We start from the raw sequence: 13,976 nt of genomic DNA, 5'->3' as shown, positions 1-13,976 counted from the left end.
CAGGAGGGTAGGTCAACTACCCACGCATGATGATGAGTTATCTTGCCTGAGACCTGAAGACTTGTAATAGCTCCCAGAACTATAGAGCTGAAGCCTAGGTGTGGGTCTCTGGTGTGGGCTAATGCGGCCTTGAGGCGTGTGAATGACCCTGGTTCGTATCCACATCGGTCATTGTCACAAAGTCCTGCCTTCACTTACAAACTGCAATGCTAAATGTTTCACTGACTGTGCTGATCAGGGGTGTATTCATTAGTCGGATTCCATTCATTTTCATTTGATGGTTTCCACGTGTTGCCATTCCAATCCGATAGTCTGAAGTGTTTGGCACAAGCTGCACATCTATAAATGATTAGTTCTCCCATGCTCCAAAGTGGAGTGAAGTCCACATAGTTCCTTCCAACTTCTTCTAGTCGCTTATTGTTTTTGAAGAGACACGACTGAACTACAACTTCCGTTTAAAAACAAAATTGAACTCAACAGCGTTTGGAGTAAAACGATTTCTGTTGCAAAACGTTTTGCAATGGAATCTGACTAATGAATACACTCCAGGTATCATTACTAACGTGCGGGTCATGTTTCACTATAGCTGAGGTGTGTCTGTGTGCTGATCATCATTCACACCCCTTGGCCTTTGTTGCAGATGTGCATTCAGACTCCAGGAGAAACGTCATCAGTGTCGCCTAATCCAGCTCCACTGCCAGCGCCAGAAACAGCAGAGCAACATGAACTGCTGAAGCCTGACTCACCGACAGAGAGGAGTGAATGGGTCTGAACCAGCTATGCCTGAACTATAGGGATTAATCCACCACCTGCACTGACTGCTAGCAACCCATTGTGAACTTTGAACTCTAACACCACAGGAGAGATGACTCCTGTATGTTGAATGGAGGAAGTTACGTGTATGCTACATTGCTAATCGGATATCCGATAACTTGTCAAATTTTAGCTGGAGTCAGTTGTCTTGTAGACCACTTTTCTGTGCTCAGGGCTCTGTGCAGGCCAGTCAAGTTCTTCCACACCGATCTCGACAATTTCTGTATGGACCTCGCTTTTGCACGGGGGGCACTGTCATGTTGAAACAGGAAAGGGCCTTCCCCAAACTGTTGCCACAAAGTTGGATGCACAGAATCGTCTAGAATGTCATTGTATGCTGTAGCATTAAGATTTCCCTTCACTGGAACTAAGGGGCCTAGTCCGAACCATGAAAAACAGCCCCAGACCATTATTCCTCCTCCACCAAACTTTTAAGTGTTCACTATGCATTGAGGCAGGTAGCGTTCTCCTGGCATCCGCAGAACCCAGATTTGTCCGACGGACTGCCAGATGGTGAAGCGTGATTCATTGCTCTAGAGTCCAATGGTGTCGAGCTTTACACCACTCCAGCCGAAGCTTGGCATTGCGCATGGTGATCTTAGGCTTGTGTGCAGCTGCTCGGCCATGGAAACCCATTTCATTAAGCTCCCGACGAACAGTTCTTCTGCTGACGTTGCTTCCAGAGGCAGTTTGGAACTCGGTAGTGAGTTTTGCAAGCGAGGACAGACGATTTTTACTCGCTTCAGCACTCGGCGATCCCGTTCTATGAGCTTGTGTGGCCTACCACTTCGCAGCTGAGCCATTGTTGCTCCTAGACCAGTGGTTCCCAACCAGGAGTACTATGACCCCTAGGGGTACTTGGCTTATCCACAGGGGGTACTTGAGAAGACTCATGAGACCATGGGCCTACTGTTAAAATGCACATGAGGGGGTACTTCATGGGTACTCCGGGCAGAGCAAAATTCAGTTGGTGGTACAGTAACCGAAAAAGGTAGGGAACGACTGTCCCAGACATTTCCACTTCACAATAACAGCACTTACAGTTGACTGGGGCAGCTCTAGCAGGGAAGACATTTGACAAACTGACTTGTTGGAAAGGTGGCATTCTCTGACGGTACCACGTTGAAAGAACACTGAGCTCTTCAGTAAGGCCATTCTACTGCCAATGTTTGTCTATGGAGATTGCACGGCGGTGTGCACAATTTTATACACCTGTCAGCAACGGGTGTGGCTGAAAGCCAAATCCACTAATTTCAAGGGGTGTCCACATCCAGTGCATTCAGAAAGTATTCAGACCCCTTCACTTTTTCCAGTTACGTTACAGCCTTATTCTAAAATAGATTGAGGGGGGAACAAGCAATTCAATCTACACACAATACCCCTTAATGACAAGGCAAAAACAGTTTGGAATTTTTACAAAACTGAAATATGACATTTACTTAAGTATTCAGACCCTTTCAGACAGCTTTGAGTCTTCTTGAGTATGACGCTACAAGCTTGGCACACCTGTATTTGGGGAGTTTCTCCCATTCTTCTCTGCAGATCGGATGGGGAGTGTAGCTGCACAGCTATTCTCAGGTCTCTCCAGAGATGTTTGATTGGGATCACGCCCGGGCTCTGGCTGGGCCACTCAAGAACATTCAGAGACTTGTCCCGAAGCCACTCCTGCGTTGTCTTGGCTGTGTGCTTAGGGTTGTTGTCCTGTTGGAAGGTGAACCTTCACCCCAGTCTGAGGTCCTGAGCGCTCTGGAGCAGGTTTTCATCAAGGATCTCTCTCTGTACTTTGCTCCATCCATCTTTCCCTCAATCCTGACTAGTCTCCCAGTCCCTGCCGCTGAAAAACATCCCCACAGCATGATGCTGCCACCGCCATGGTTCACCGTAGGGATGGTGCCAGGTTTCCTCCAGACGTGACGCTTGGCATTCAGGCCAAAGAGTTCAATCTTGGTTTCATCAGACCAGAGAATCTTGTTTCTTGGTCAGAGTCCTTTGGGTGCCTTTTGGCAAGGGTCTGAATACTTATACCTTATTTACGTTTTTATTTATTACTTTAAATACATTTGCAAAAATTTCTAAAAACCAGTTTTCGCTTTGTCATTATGGGGTATTGTGTGTAGATTGAGGAAAACTACTTAAACCATTTTAGAATAAGGCTGTAATGTAACAATGTGGACAAAGTGAAGGGGCCTGAATACGTTCCGAATGCACTGTACTTTTGTATATATAGTGTATGTTAACTAAAACTTCTCTGCCACGTAAAATGAGCAACAGCAATGCTGATAACTAGCAAACTGCACCTGAAGAGGTTTTTGAATTAACAATTAAATGACATTGTAGTATATCGCTGTAGATGAATAAGACTAGTAGATTCTTATTGTTTTTATTGTTTTCTAAAAGTAGTCTTATAGATTGTGTGGTCCTTCATATTTGTATGAAGTTTACAAGCACTCCTGGGAATTCATTTTTGCAGAATAAAAATCAGGTATCTACACAACACTGAATGTGTCAATTTTTGCTTGGCTAACTTTACTAAAGCATTGTGGCATTACCAAAATACCTTTGAACATCCTGTTCAAGTAAAAAAAAATCTAGGAACGCTGTTTTCATTGAAATGCTGAGATTACATGGGTCCTAAACATTCATTGGTATTTTCAGAGATCATTGTTTGGTACTAAACTACAATACATGGATGGAAGTCCTCCACGATTGTTTTGTTTTATCGCATACTGTACTGTAGGAGCAGTATTCTATATTGCTCATCTGGGTAATACAGAATGAATACATCTTTGAGAAGTGGATCTAAATGTCATGCTTCAACTACGTTTCCAAAGGCACGGGACAAAATACACGGGTGGGGGTACAAGAGTTGCAAACATAGCCATGATAAATTAAATCCAAAAGACATAAAAAGCATAATACTTTGTGCTAGGCCTTTAATATAGACTACATAATTGTTTGAGTAAGGAGAAGTGGTTTTCATAGGATAAAAAGATTCAGAACAAAATGGGCCTAACTAAGCATACAGAAAACTGTCCTTACAAAAAAAGAAATCTCCATTTAACTTTCGGTCCTTGAACAGCAACATGTATGTGTTCTAGAAAATACATGTTTAGCCCATTCCAATTTGAAGGAGCAGGATCTGTCATTAAAATGTATAGTCCTTCAGGGATATTCTTTGCAGCAGCCAGTCAAGGTGACTGCTCTGAAAAACAGAACCATTCTGAACAGGTACGATCGCTTTAAGAGGGCTAGGAGCTCCTCACGGTGTCTTGGACTCCTCTTTTGGCCTGTTGGATAAACAGAGGGAAAATAACTCACTTGTCTTCTTTCAAACAAACATATTTATTGATGACTATCTGATACGACACCTTTAAAATGGGTGTTTGAAATGTTTGCTCACCCCTTTGTGGTTGTGTCCATTTTCTCCTCTTCTGGCACCTTTTCTTCTTTTACTTCTAGAATAACAAAGAAGCAACACAAATAATCATCCTCAAAGTCACATGTTCAATGGGACGTGGTATGTCTGATATAGAACGAAGTAATGATTGTGATACCTTTCTTCTCATCAGCTTTCTTCTCATCACCTGCTTTCTTCTCTTCTCCCTCTTTGTCTTCTTCAGTCTTTGTCCTCTTTGCTTTCTTGAAGCTGGCTGCATTTCTGCGTCCGCCCCCTTGACCCTCAGCCTCGTCCTCAGAGTCGGAGAACTCCTCGTCACATGCTATCCTCTTGTCATGGGCACGGACTGCACAAGAGCAGAAGACAGGAGTATAAGCATCTCAGTGTATGACAGTAACTCACATACACGCGCACCAACTGCCTCACACTGCATACACTGGGTAGATTACTTACTATACTTAACAAAAATAAAACTTAACATGTAAAGTGTTGGTCCCATGTTTCATGAGCTGAAATAAAAGATAACACATTTTCCAAACGCACAAAAAGCGTATTTCTTACATTTTGTGCACAAATGTGTTTTTCCCCATCCCTGTTAGTGAGCATTTCTCCTTTGCCAAGATAATCTATCCACCTGACAGGTGTGGCATATCAACAAGCTGATTAAACAGCATGATCATTACACAGGTGCACCTTGTGCTGGGGACAATAAAAAGGCCACTAAATTGTGCAGTTGTCACAACACAATGCCACAGATGTCTCAAGTTGAGGGAGCGTACATTTGGCATGCTGACTGCAGGAATGTCCACCAGAGCTTTTGCCAGAGAATGGAATGTTCATTTCTTTCCAACGTCGTTTTAGAGTTTGGCATTACTTCCAACTGGCCTCACAACCGCAGACCACATGTATCCATGCCAGCTCAGGACCTCCACATCTGGCTTCTTCACCTGGATGATCGTCTGAGAGCAGCCACCCAGACAGCTGATGAAACTGTGGGTTTGCACAACCAAAGAATTTCTGCACAAAATGTCAGAAACCGTCTCAGGGAAGCTCATCTGCGTACTCGTCGTCCTCACCAGGGTCTTGACCTGACTACAGTACAGTGTCGTAACTGACTTGTGGGCAAATGCTCACCTTCGATGGCCACTGACACACTGGAAAAGTGTGTTCTTCACGAATGAATCCCGTTTTCAACTGTACCGGGCATGGCAGACGTGTGGGCGAGCAGGTTTGCTGATGTCAACGTTGTGAACAGAGTGTCCCATGGTGGCGGTGGGGTTATGGTATGGGCAGGCATAAGCTACGGACAAACACAGAATAGCATTTTATCGATGGCAATTTGAATGCACAGAGATACCGTGACGAGATCTTGAGGCCCATTGTCGTGCCATTCATCTGCCGCCATCACCTCATGTTTCAGCATAATACACGGCCCCATGTCGCAAGGATCGGCACAATTCCTGGAAGCTGAAACTGTCCCAGTTATTCCATGGCCTGCATACTCAGACATGTCACCCATTGAGCATGTTTGGGATGCTCTGGATCAACGTGTACGACAGCGTGTTCCAGTTCCTGCCAATATTCAGCAACTTCGCACAGTCATTGAAGAGGAGTGGGACAACATTCCACAGGCCACAATCAACTATGCGAAGCAGATGTGTAATGTTGCATGGGGCATATGGTGGTCACACCAGATACTGACTGGTTCTGATCCATGCCGCTATCTTTTTTAAAACAGGATATCTGTGACCAACAGATGCATATCTGTATTCCCAGTCATGTGAAATCCATAGATTAGAGCCTAAGGAATTTATTTCAATTGACTGATTTCCTTATTTGAACTGTAACTCAGTAAAATCTTAAATCGTTGCATGCGTTAATATTTTTGTTCTGTGTATTTGCAAACTGGGCAAAGTACTTACTCAAGATGTGTTTGCTGGGGCTGTGCATCATATCTCAATACAAAGAACTTACTGGAGATGCGTTTGTTAGGGTCTTCCTCCTCCTCGTCTCCACTGTCCTCCTGCACAGCGTCTTCTGGGATGGCCTGCATCTGAACTCCCGGGGCGTGGGGCAGCATGCGCAGGTTCTCAAACAGACGCTGCCTGAAGGGACACCCAATCTACATGACATCCCCTAAACAACTATAATAGTGCCAAAAATACACTATCATATGACACATCAAGGATCATATGTATAACATAAGTGCAGTAATATGACCTTTTTGGTAAGTGAAATGACCTGATCAACATCTATAACTACACGGCCAAAAGTACATGGACACCCCTTCAAATTAATGGATTTGGCTATTTCAGCCACACCCGTTGCTGACAGGTGTATGAAATATAGCACGCAGCAATGCAATCTCCATAGACAAATGTTGGCAGTAGAATGACCCGTACTGAAGAGCTCTGTGTTCTTTCACAGAGCTCTGGAAGAAAATGCCCCGGTCAACTTGTAAGTGCTGTTATCGTAAAGTGGAAATGTCTAGGAGCAACAACGGCTCAGCCGGGAAATGGTAGGCCACACAAGCTCACAGAACGGGACCGCCGAGTGCTGAAGCGCGTAAAAATGGGATGTCCTCGGTTGCAACACTCACAACCGAGTTCCAAACTGCCTCTGGAAGAAACGTCAGCACAAGAACGGTTCTTCGCAACCTTCATGAAATGGCTTTCCATGGCCGAGCAGCTGCACACAAGCTTAAGATCACCATGCGCAATGCCAAGCGTCAGCTGGAGTGGTGTAAAGCTTGCTGCCAATGGACTCTGGAGCAGTGGAAACGTGTTCTCTGGAGTGATGAATCACGCTTCACCATCTGGCAGTCAGACAGACGAATCTGGGTTTGGCGGACGCCAGGATAACGCTACCTGCCCCAATGCATAGTGAACACTTAAAAGTTTGGTGGAGGAGGAATAATGGTCTGGGGCTGTTTTTCATGGTTCGGACTAGGCCCCTTAGTTCCAGTGAAGGGAAATCTTAATGCTACAGCATACAATGACATTCTACACAATTCTGTGCTTCCAACTTTGTGGCAACAGTTTGGGGAAGGCCCTTTCCTGTTTCAGCATGACAATGCCCCCGTGCACAAAGCGAGATCCACAAAGAAATGGTTAGTTGAGATCGGCCATGTCATTTTGACCATGTAGTGTAGCTTATATAACAGTTACTTGATACTATGAACCAAATCTAGACACATTACTTCATCATTTACATTTTTAGTCATTTAGCAGACGCTCTTATCCAGAGCGACTTACATCATGACTAATACAGTATGATAGAACAGTATTTTTTCCTTATGACTCACTTGATCTTCTCCAGGTAGTCGTTGGTGTTCTGGTTGGTCATGTTAGAGGGGCTGATGTGCAGTTTGAAGTCTGGCCCAAAGTACTCAAAGTAATCATTGTATGGAAGCTCTGTGGAGAAATATTAATATTTTAACACGGTGGGCAGTGACATGTGTCTGCTTTAGTTGAAACTATCCTTAAAAACACACTCATGCCCTCTGACCTGTCAAATACAACTGTTAAGATAGTAACACTAGAAAGTAAAAGTACACAAATCAATGGTGCAGCAGGAGAGCTCACCATTGGGTATGGAGCTGTCCAGGGCCACGGCTGTCTCATAGGTCCAGCAGCGGGCTACGTTCCGGATGGTGTAGCCTCCACCACCCAGCATCAGCAGGGGCAGGTTGAAGCTCTTCATGTACTCCACACACTTAGCATGGCCTTTGATGGTGAGGTTAAAGCAGCCAAGCCTGTCTCCTGAGAGGGAGTCGGCTCCACACTGAAGAACCACTGCACTAGGCTGGTACATCTCCATCACCTTAGCCATGATCTACACACAGATATAGATGACAAGATATGGTTGGCTAAATGGAAACAAGAATAGGGTCTATCTACACTTGGGTCTGTTTGAGTTACAGGGAGGAGAGATGAGATACAGTAAAGACAAAAAAAAAAAAGAGTAGACTTACAGGTTTGAATATGGCTTCGTAAGACTCGTCGTCTATCCCATCTCTCAGAGGGTAATTCACAGCATAGTACTTGCCCTTCCCGGCACCAATATCCTTGAGGAGAAATAACAGTCAGTCAACTACAAGTGTGGACAGTTTTTTAAAAACGGACCCTTAATTTACCAGGTAAGATGACTGAGAACATGTATTCTACAGCAACGACCTGGGGAAGAGTTACAGGGGGGAGGAGAGCAATGTCGACCAATAAAGACTGTAGGAAACTACAATCAACAGGCCATGAAGTTTGAATTCAACGTATCCTTTGGATGTCCTTTAATAAACAATGCCCGCCAATTCTCATCCCCTGACAATATCACAAACTCACCCTCAGGTCTCCAGTGCCGGGGAAATACTCTCCGTACTTGTGGAAGGACACGGTCATGACCCTGTCTGTGGTGTAGAACGCCTCCTCTACTCCATCTCCATGGTGGATGTCAATGTCTATGTACAGAACTCTCTGGTGGTATCTGAGAGGAGAGAAGATTCACCATTAACAGATTGAATGATCCTTCTCCTAAATGTGGTGTATCTATAGTGTCCCAATGTGAAGTTACTATTTAATTCAGTAGGCTACAACATCTACATAAACTTTCACATAAACTTCATTAAGTGCTGTGGGGCTGTTTGACTCACTTCAGTAACTCCAGAATGGCGAGCACAATGTCATTCACATAGCAGAAACCTGACGCCTCAGACTTCTTGGCGTGATGGAGGCCTCCGGCCCAGTTAATGGCAATGTCTGTCTGCTGTTTGTTTAGCTTCACAGCTCCAGCTAAAACACAGGGAAAGAGAAGCCAATCAGAGAGCATGAAACTATAGCTATATTCCTGTAATTGACAGCCCCAGAAGAGGACAAGTAAGCCAGAAAAATATTCGAACTTTCCAGGCAAAATGTGCCTCATCCAACGGGGTAGCCTACACATCAGGGTTTCCGCTAAGAAAATGTGGCGCCAGACAATGTGGCCGGGAACGTTTTAATTTGGGTGTCCACTCACGGTGCTCAGAATGACAAATCATACTTAGATGATGGTAATTCATCTTAACAGAACATGCAACTCCTGTAATGAAGCAGCCAATAAAATGTCATTTTGAAACATTTACCAAAATGCAATTCGCGGGGAAACACCATTCTAAACACTGCACCTGATGAGAGCAGTTCCATATGTAGATGAAAATCTGTTAGAAATTTAGAAAGAGGGTGTATCTAAAGATGCAACAACTAGGATGGGTTGCTAATATGACTAGGATTGTGCCTTTGGCTTCTGGACAACGAAAGAAAGTTGATATGAAAACCAATAGAACAGGAGAGAAATGGCATAGCGGTGGGTCCAATAGGGAAGTTAATTGAAATAAACTTGCCAAAATTATATAATTACTCATGTCTATACAGAAATAAATAAAATCATTTGAAATACTTCACCAGAAAGCATGACTTGTGTGGCAATATTCCTAGCTGATTACTGAGTTGCGGCTATCAGTGAAAAGCATCTCAAATGTGTGTGAAGATAATGTGTCTTGAGTATGTTGAGACAAGAAAGGGATGGGTGTGTGGTGAAGATATAGGAGTCTCTCTCCAGAATTCAGCTGTCTCCCGCCAATTCTTGCACATTCATTGATTCATTGTGTGAATTGTTCGCCCTTTGATTGTTTATTTTGATCAATTCTCCATTACATGTCACCAGCAGTAAATGTACCGTTAATCCCCATCATTTGGTTATATTAATTTCTGTAATTTACGATTCTCATTCGTGGAGCGTAAACGTTGTTTGCAGAGTTCACAACCTTCTACACTTGTGAGAAATACTTTTTGGTTCACTTCATAACCATCATTTACAAGATTTGTCAATGTTTTCATTGTCTTTTGTTTGGAGTGCTCTATGTGCACAATGAGCATGTGTCTGGTTTCTGTCTTGATAATGTTGAGGGAGTGTGCGCACCTGAGCACGCATAGAAGTACCCGGCCTGCTGCGCAGAAATGTAGGAAAGTGCCCATTTGGGGATGTCTGATTTCTGATAGTCTTAACTCACCACATCCACCACTAATAAGTGGAGCTTCTAAGTCATTTTCTTCACCTCACACAGTAAGTCCGTATATACAGTGGGGGAAAAAAGTATCCCATTCCTCTCTCATCTTTTTAAGTGGGAGAACTTGCACAATTGGTGGCTGACTAAATACTTTTCCCCCCCACTGTGTGTGTGTGTGTATATATATATATTTTTTTACATCCATTGCGGATTATAATATTTTAAAAATTCAGTTCCTCGCAGTAGGCTATTTGAAAGATCTTTCCAACAATCTCCCCCTCGATAATCACCAAGCCTCGGGGTGAATGAGCAATGGAAGTTATAGGCCTACTGCTACAATGGCCTATAGGCGATGAGTTCCATGCGCTCATTTCTTTAGCAGCCAATGGATCACGGTGTATCAATGTGTCCTTATGGCAGAGGCTGGTGATCTCGCATTAGTTGAAATTTAACTTTTCAAATGGTATCATTTTATTCCGATTTGTATGATTAACCACGTGACAATGATTTTAAGAAACAAACTACATTATTTAAATGAAACAGTTCCACGAAAATATGCATATGAAAATCATAACTGGCACACAGATCGGTAGAAATGGTAGGATAAATTGTAAGCTTCCCCCAACTTGAAACCCACGAGCCACCTATGATGTCATTGTAAAATAATTGCCTCCATGTTTCCATGGTTGGATTTAGCCTATAGGCTACTTTGAAGCAAGGTAAGATAATAATCATAATATTTCATAATATGAAATAAAACATCCAGGTTTCAAACAATTAAGTAGGTTTTTAAAATGCATACTGCCTCCAGCTCACATTGTTAAGTGGTGGGTGACATCCTGTTGCCTTCACTTGAATGGTGAATGGGAGGCCCGCTTCAATTACCAGTTGAAAAAACATGCGATTGCATTTATAATTGTTGCGCAATGAATGGGCGTATAAAAAGCTGAGGAGCTGCAGCAGAAATCCCACTCAAAATTACACGCTATTACACGCTGTGCGCGTCTAATAGTTGTGTTAGAGAAGATACACGCTGTGCGCGTATAATAGTTGTGTTAGAGAAGATACACGCTGTGCGCGTATAATAGTTGTGTTAGAGAAGTAAGATACACGACGACTAACAAAAATACACACGCCGATTTAATTCCACTAAAGTATGCAAATGAACCCATAGACCGGTCAAATGTATTTCCATCAATGACTAAAAAGCCTTATTTTGCAATGGGATTATTTTGGGGGGGTCATTTTGGCCGCCAACAGTATTATTTATCAGCTTTTCATTTTTTGTTGGCCAAAAGCCGGTACTTGCGACTAACAGAAACCCTGCTACACGTGAATATGACAGATTAACTTACCAACAGAACCTCCTGTTGAGAGCTGGCAGAACTCAAACAGGCCATCAAACACAGGGCAATCCTCTCCAACGTTAACTGTGTGGGAATTGCAGAAAATGTGTTAATACACAATCCATGAGAGCAGCAAAAACAATGACAAAGCTTTACTAGATGCTTTTCCAAAAAATATTTATCTGTGACTTTTCACTGCTCAAATGTATAGGTATATTGAGGCATGACATCATCTCTGCCCCAAACTCACATCTCTGCATCTGTTTGCTGTACTCTGACATGTTGTCTGGCCGAATGGAACGCAGGAACTTGATGTAGTCGTCACTGTGGTACTTGGTCATCTCCTCCCCATTGGCTTTGTGAGGTCGCTGTACAGAGACATGGAGAATACCAATTACTGACACCTTACAAACCAGGCTTTACTTTTTCAACTGGGAACTATTGAGCTTGCAGGCTTTCTTCTGAGCTTACAAATCGTTTCAAGGTTTTCAACATACGTATATCTCCATCTTTCTGTAGAGACCATAGTTCAGCAAGAGGTTGTGTGTCATGCGGATACGGTGTGGCTTCATGGGGTGCCCCTGGCCATAGTAGTAATTCCCAACATCACCTTTGAATAAAGAGAGAGGAAGAAAGTGTACATCAGCACAGACATCCAATGTATGCATCATCCTAGCTTGTTGTCCAGTACAGCATAGTCTGGCTAGATTGCAAACCTTTAAAGGCAACACTGCAATAACAAACAACTTTTGCGTTGATTAATAGTAACAATTCGGACCACAACACATGCACATCTGCGGATAATGTACGGCCACTAACGTGCAAACAATCTGGCCAATGCAACGGAACTGGGTGCATTTTTTGTAGAGACTCACTATAATGATAGCAAGCTTATTACGTCCAGGAAGTGAAATAGGTTAACGTTAGCTAGTAATAGCTAACGTTGTTGCTAGCTATTAGCTAGCTTGCTATCTTAGTGGATTCCAATGCTTACATAGCTAGTTAATGGGTCTTACCAGTGTGTTCTGCCTTTGCCCAAACTAGCTAACTCGACGACATGAACATAGTGGACAAGTAACCTGACGTTATTACACATTGGATGATAATATTTGGCATTAGTGAAAATTTTCTGAAAGATCAATGTACAGAATTTGGAAATGCCTCGCTCTTGCACAAAGGGATGCTGCACGTTTGCACATCGGAGCTAGCTAACGTTAGCTAGCTAGCGGGCTAATCTGACCACAAATTGAACCATTTGCACCACTCTAACAAAGCACATTGTACAATTACTCAATGTAAAGGCAAATCAGTACTTACCATCATAATAGTAGCAAACTTTTTTCTTTGTTCCTTGAGAACTCAGCGCCATTTTACCTTATTTTACACAACAGACCCAGTGGGCGAAAAGCGGCAGCTGTACTTCGGAAACAGGGTGGATACAATCGGATAATTTGTAGAACGTCACTTGAACCAATCAAGTAGTAGTTTACACTGTAGAGGGGCGTTGCAGTCAGATCCCGCCACAACAAGCACGGAGTTTGGGATTTCAGGTAGGCAAACATTTTTACTTTTGCCACTTATTTGTTTACAGTCTTTTTTATGTTTTACATAACTTTTTATTGCATGAGCATCATCGACATTTTATATGTATTTCGTGTAAGAAGAAGCATCATGGCATCAACAGATAAATGAACAGAGTAGGCCTAACATTTGTGTTTTTTGTAAGGACATCATCATCCATAGATTTATAGTCTTCAAACGCATAGAACAAATATACAAAGAGAATATAGAAATATCTAAACAGTACAAATCGAACAAAAAACATGAAATGAAAAATGAATGCAGAGGATACAAAAGTACAGTGGTATCTTCCTTGAGCTTAAAAAAAATGTCACACTATAAATGCTTTAATTACATCCTTCAAATGTTTAGGTGTGTATTGAAAGGAGATCAGGCATGGTTCTCAGATAGATAGTATCAAAAGCATATAAGATGGGTTTTTGATGGATTAATTATTAATGACTAATTATTACACCCTGAAACTGTGTGGAATGTTTTGGAATGTGTGAGTGTCATCCCGAGTGGCACAGTGGTCTAAGGCGTGTGTAGCTGTGCCACTAGAGATCCTGGTTCGAATCCAGGCTCTGTTGTAGCCGGCCGCGACCGGGAGACCCATGGGATTCCAAGCATCTGCCTCTAACCCTAGGAAGCTCTTTGCCACCTTCTCCTCCCTGCTGAATCCTCCTCCCCCTCCCCCCTCCTCCCTCTCTGTGGATGATTTCGTCAACCATTTTAAAAAGAAGGTTGACGACATCCGATCCTCGTTTGTTAAGTCAAATGACACTGCTGGTCCTGGTCACACTGCCCTACCCTATGCTTTGAC

At 43.0% G+C, this 13,976-nt stretch overlaps 1 protein-coding gene across 1 annotated transcript; it reads right to left on the bottom strand.

Moving 5' to 3' along the window:
* Positions 1 to 3,729: 3,729 nt before the first annotated feature.
* On the bottom strand, positions 3,730 to 13,040 carry LOC121545006 (histone deacetylase 1). Its single transcript, XM_041855323.2, has 13 exons — positions 12,911 to 13,040; positions 12,091 to 12,203; positions 11,844 to 11,961; positions 11,603 to 11,677; positions 8,856 to 8,994; positions 8,548 to 8,689; positions 8,184 to 8,276; positions 7,795 to 8,044; positions 7,515 to 7,623; positions 6,185 to 6,315; positions 4,368 to 4,556; positions 4,214 to 4,268; positions 3,730 to 4,100 (listed from the first exon to the last, which is right to left on the bottom strand). The coding sequence occupies exons 1-13, from the start codon at positions 12,960 to 12,962 to the stop codon at positions 4,073 to 4,075; spliced, it is 1,494 nt and encodes a 497-aa protein (XP_041711257.2). The 5' UTR covers positions 12,963 to 13,040; the 3' UTR covers positions 3,730 to 4,072.
* Between the last annotated feature and the right edge of the window lie 936 nt (positions 13,041 to 13,976).

This window comes from Coregonus clupeaformis, chromosome 29 (genome assembly GCF_020615455.1).
Source record: "Coregonus clupeaformis isolate EN_2021a chromosome 29, ASM2061545v1, whole genome shotgun sequence".
NCBI lineage: Eukaryota > Metazoa > Chordata > Actinopteri > Salmoniformes > Salmonidae > Coregonus > Coregonus clupeaformis.
This window is presented reverse-complemented; position numbering and strand designations above follow the sequence as displayed.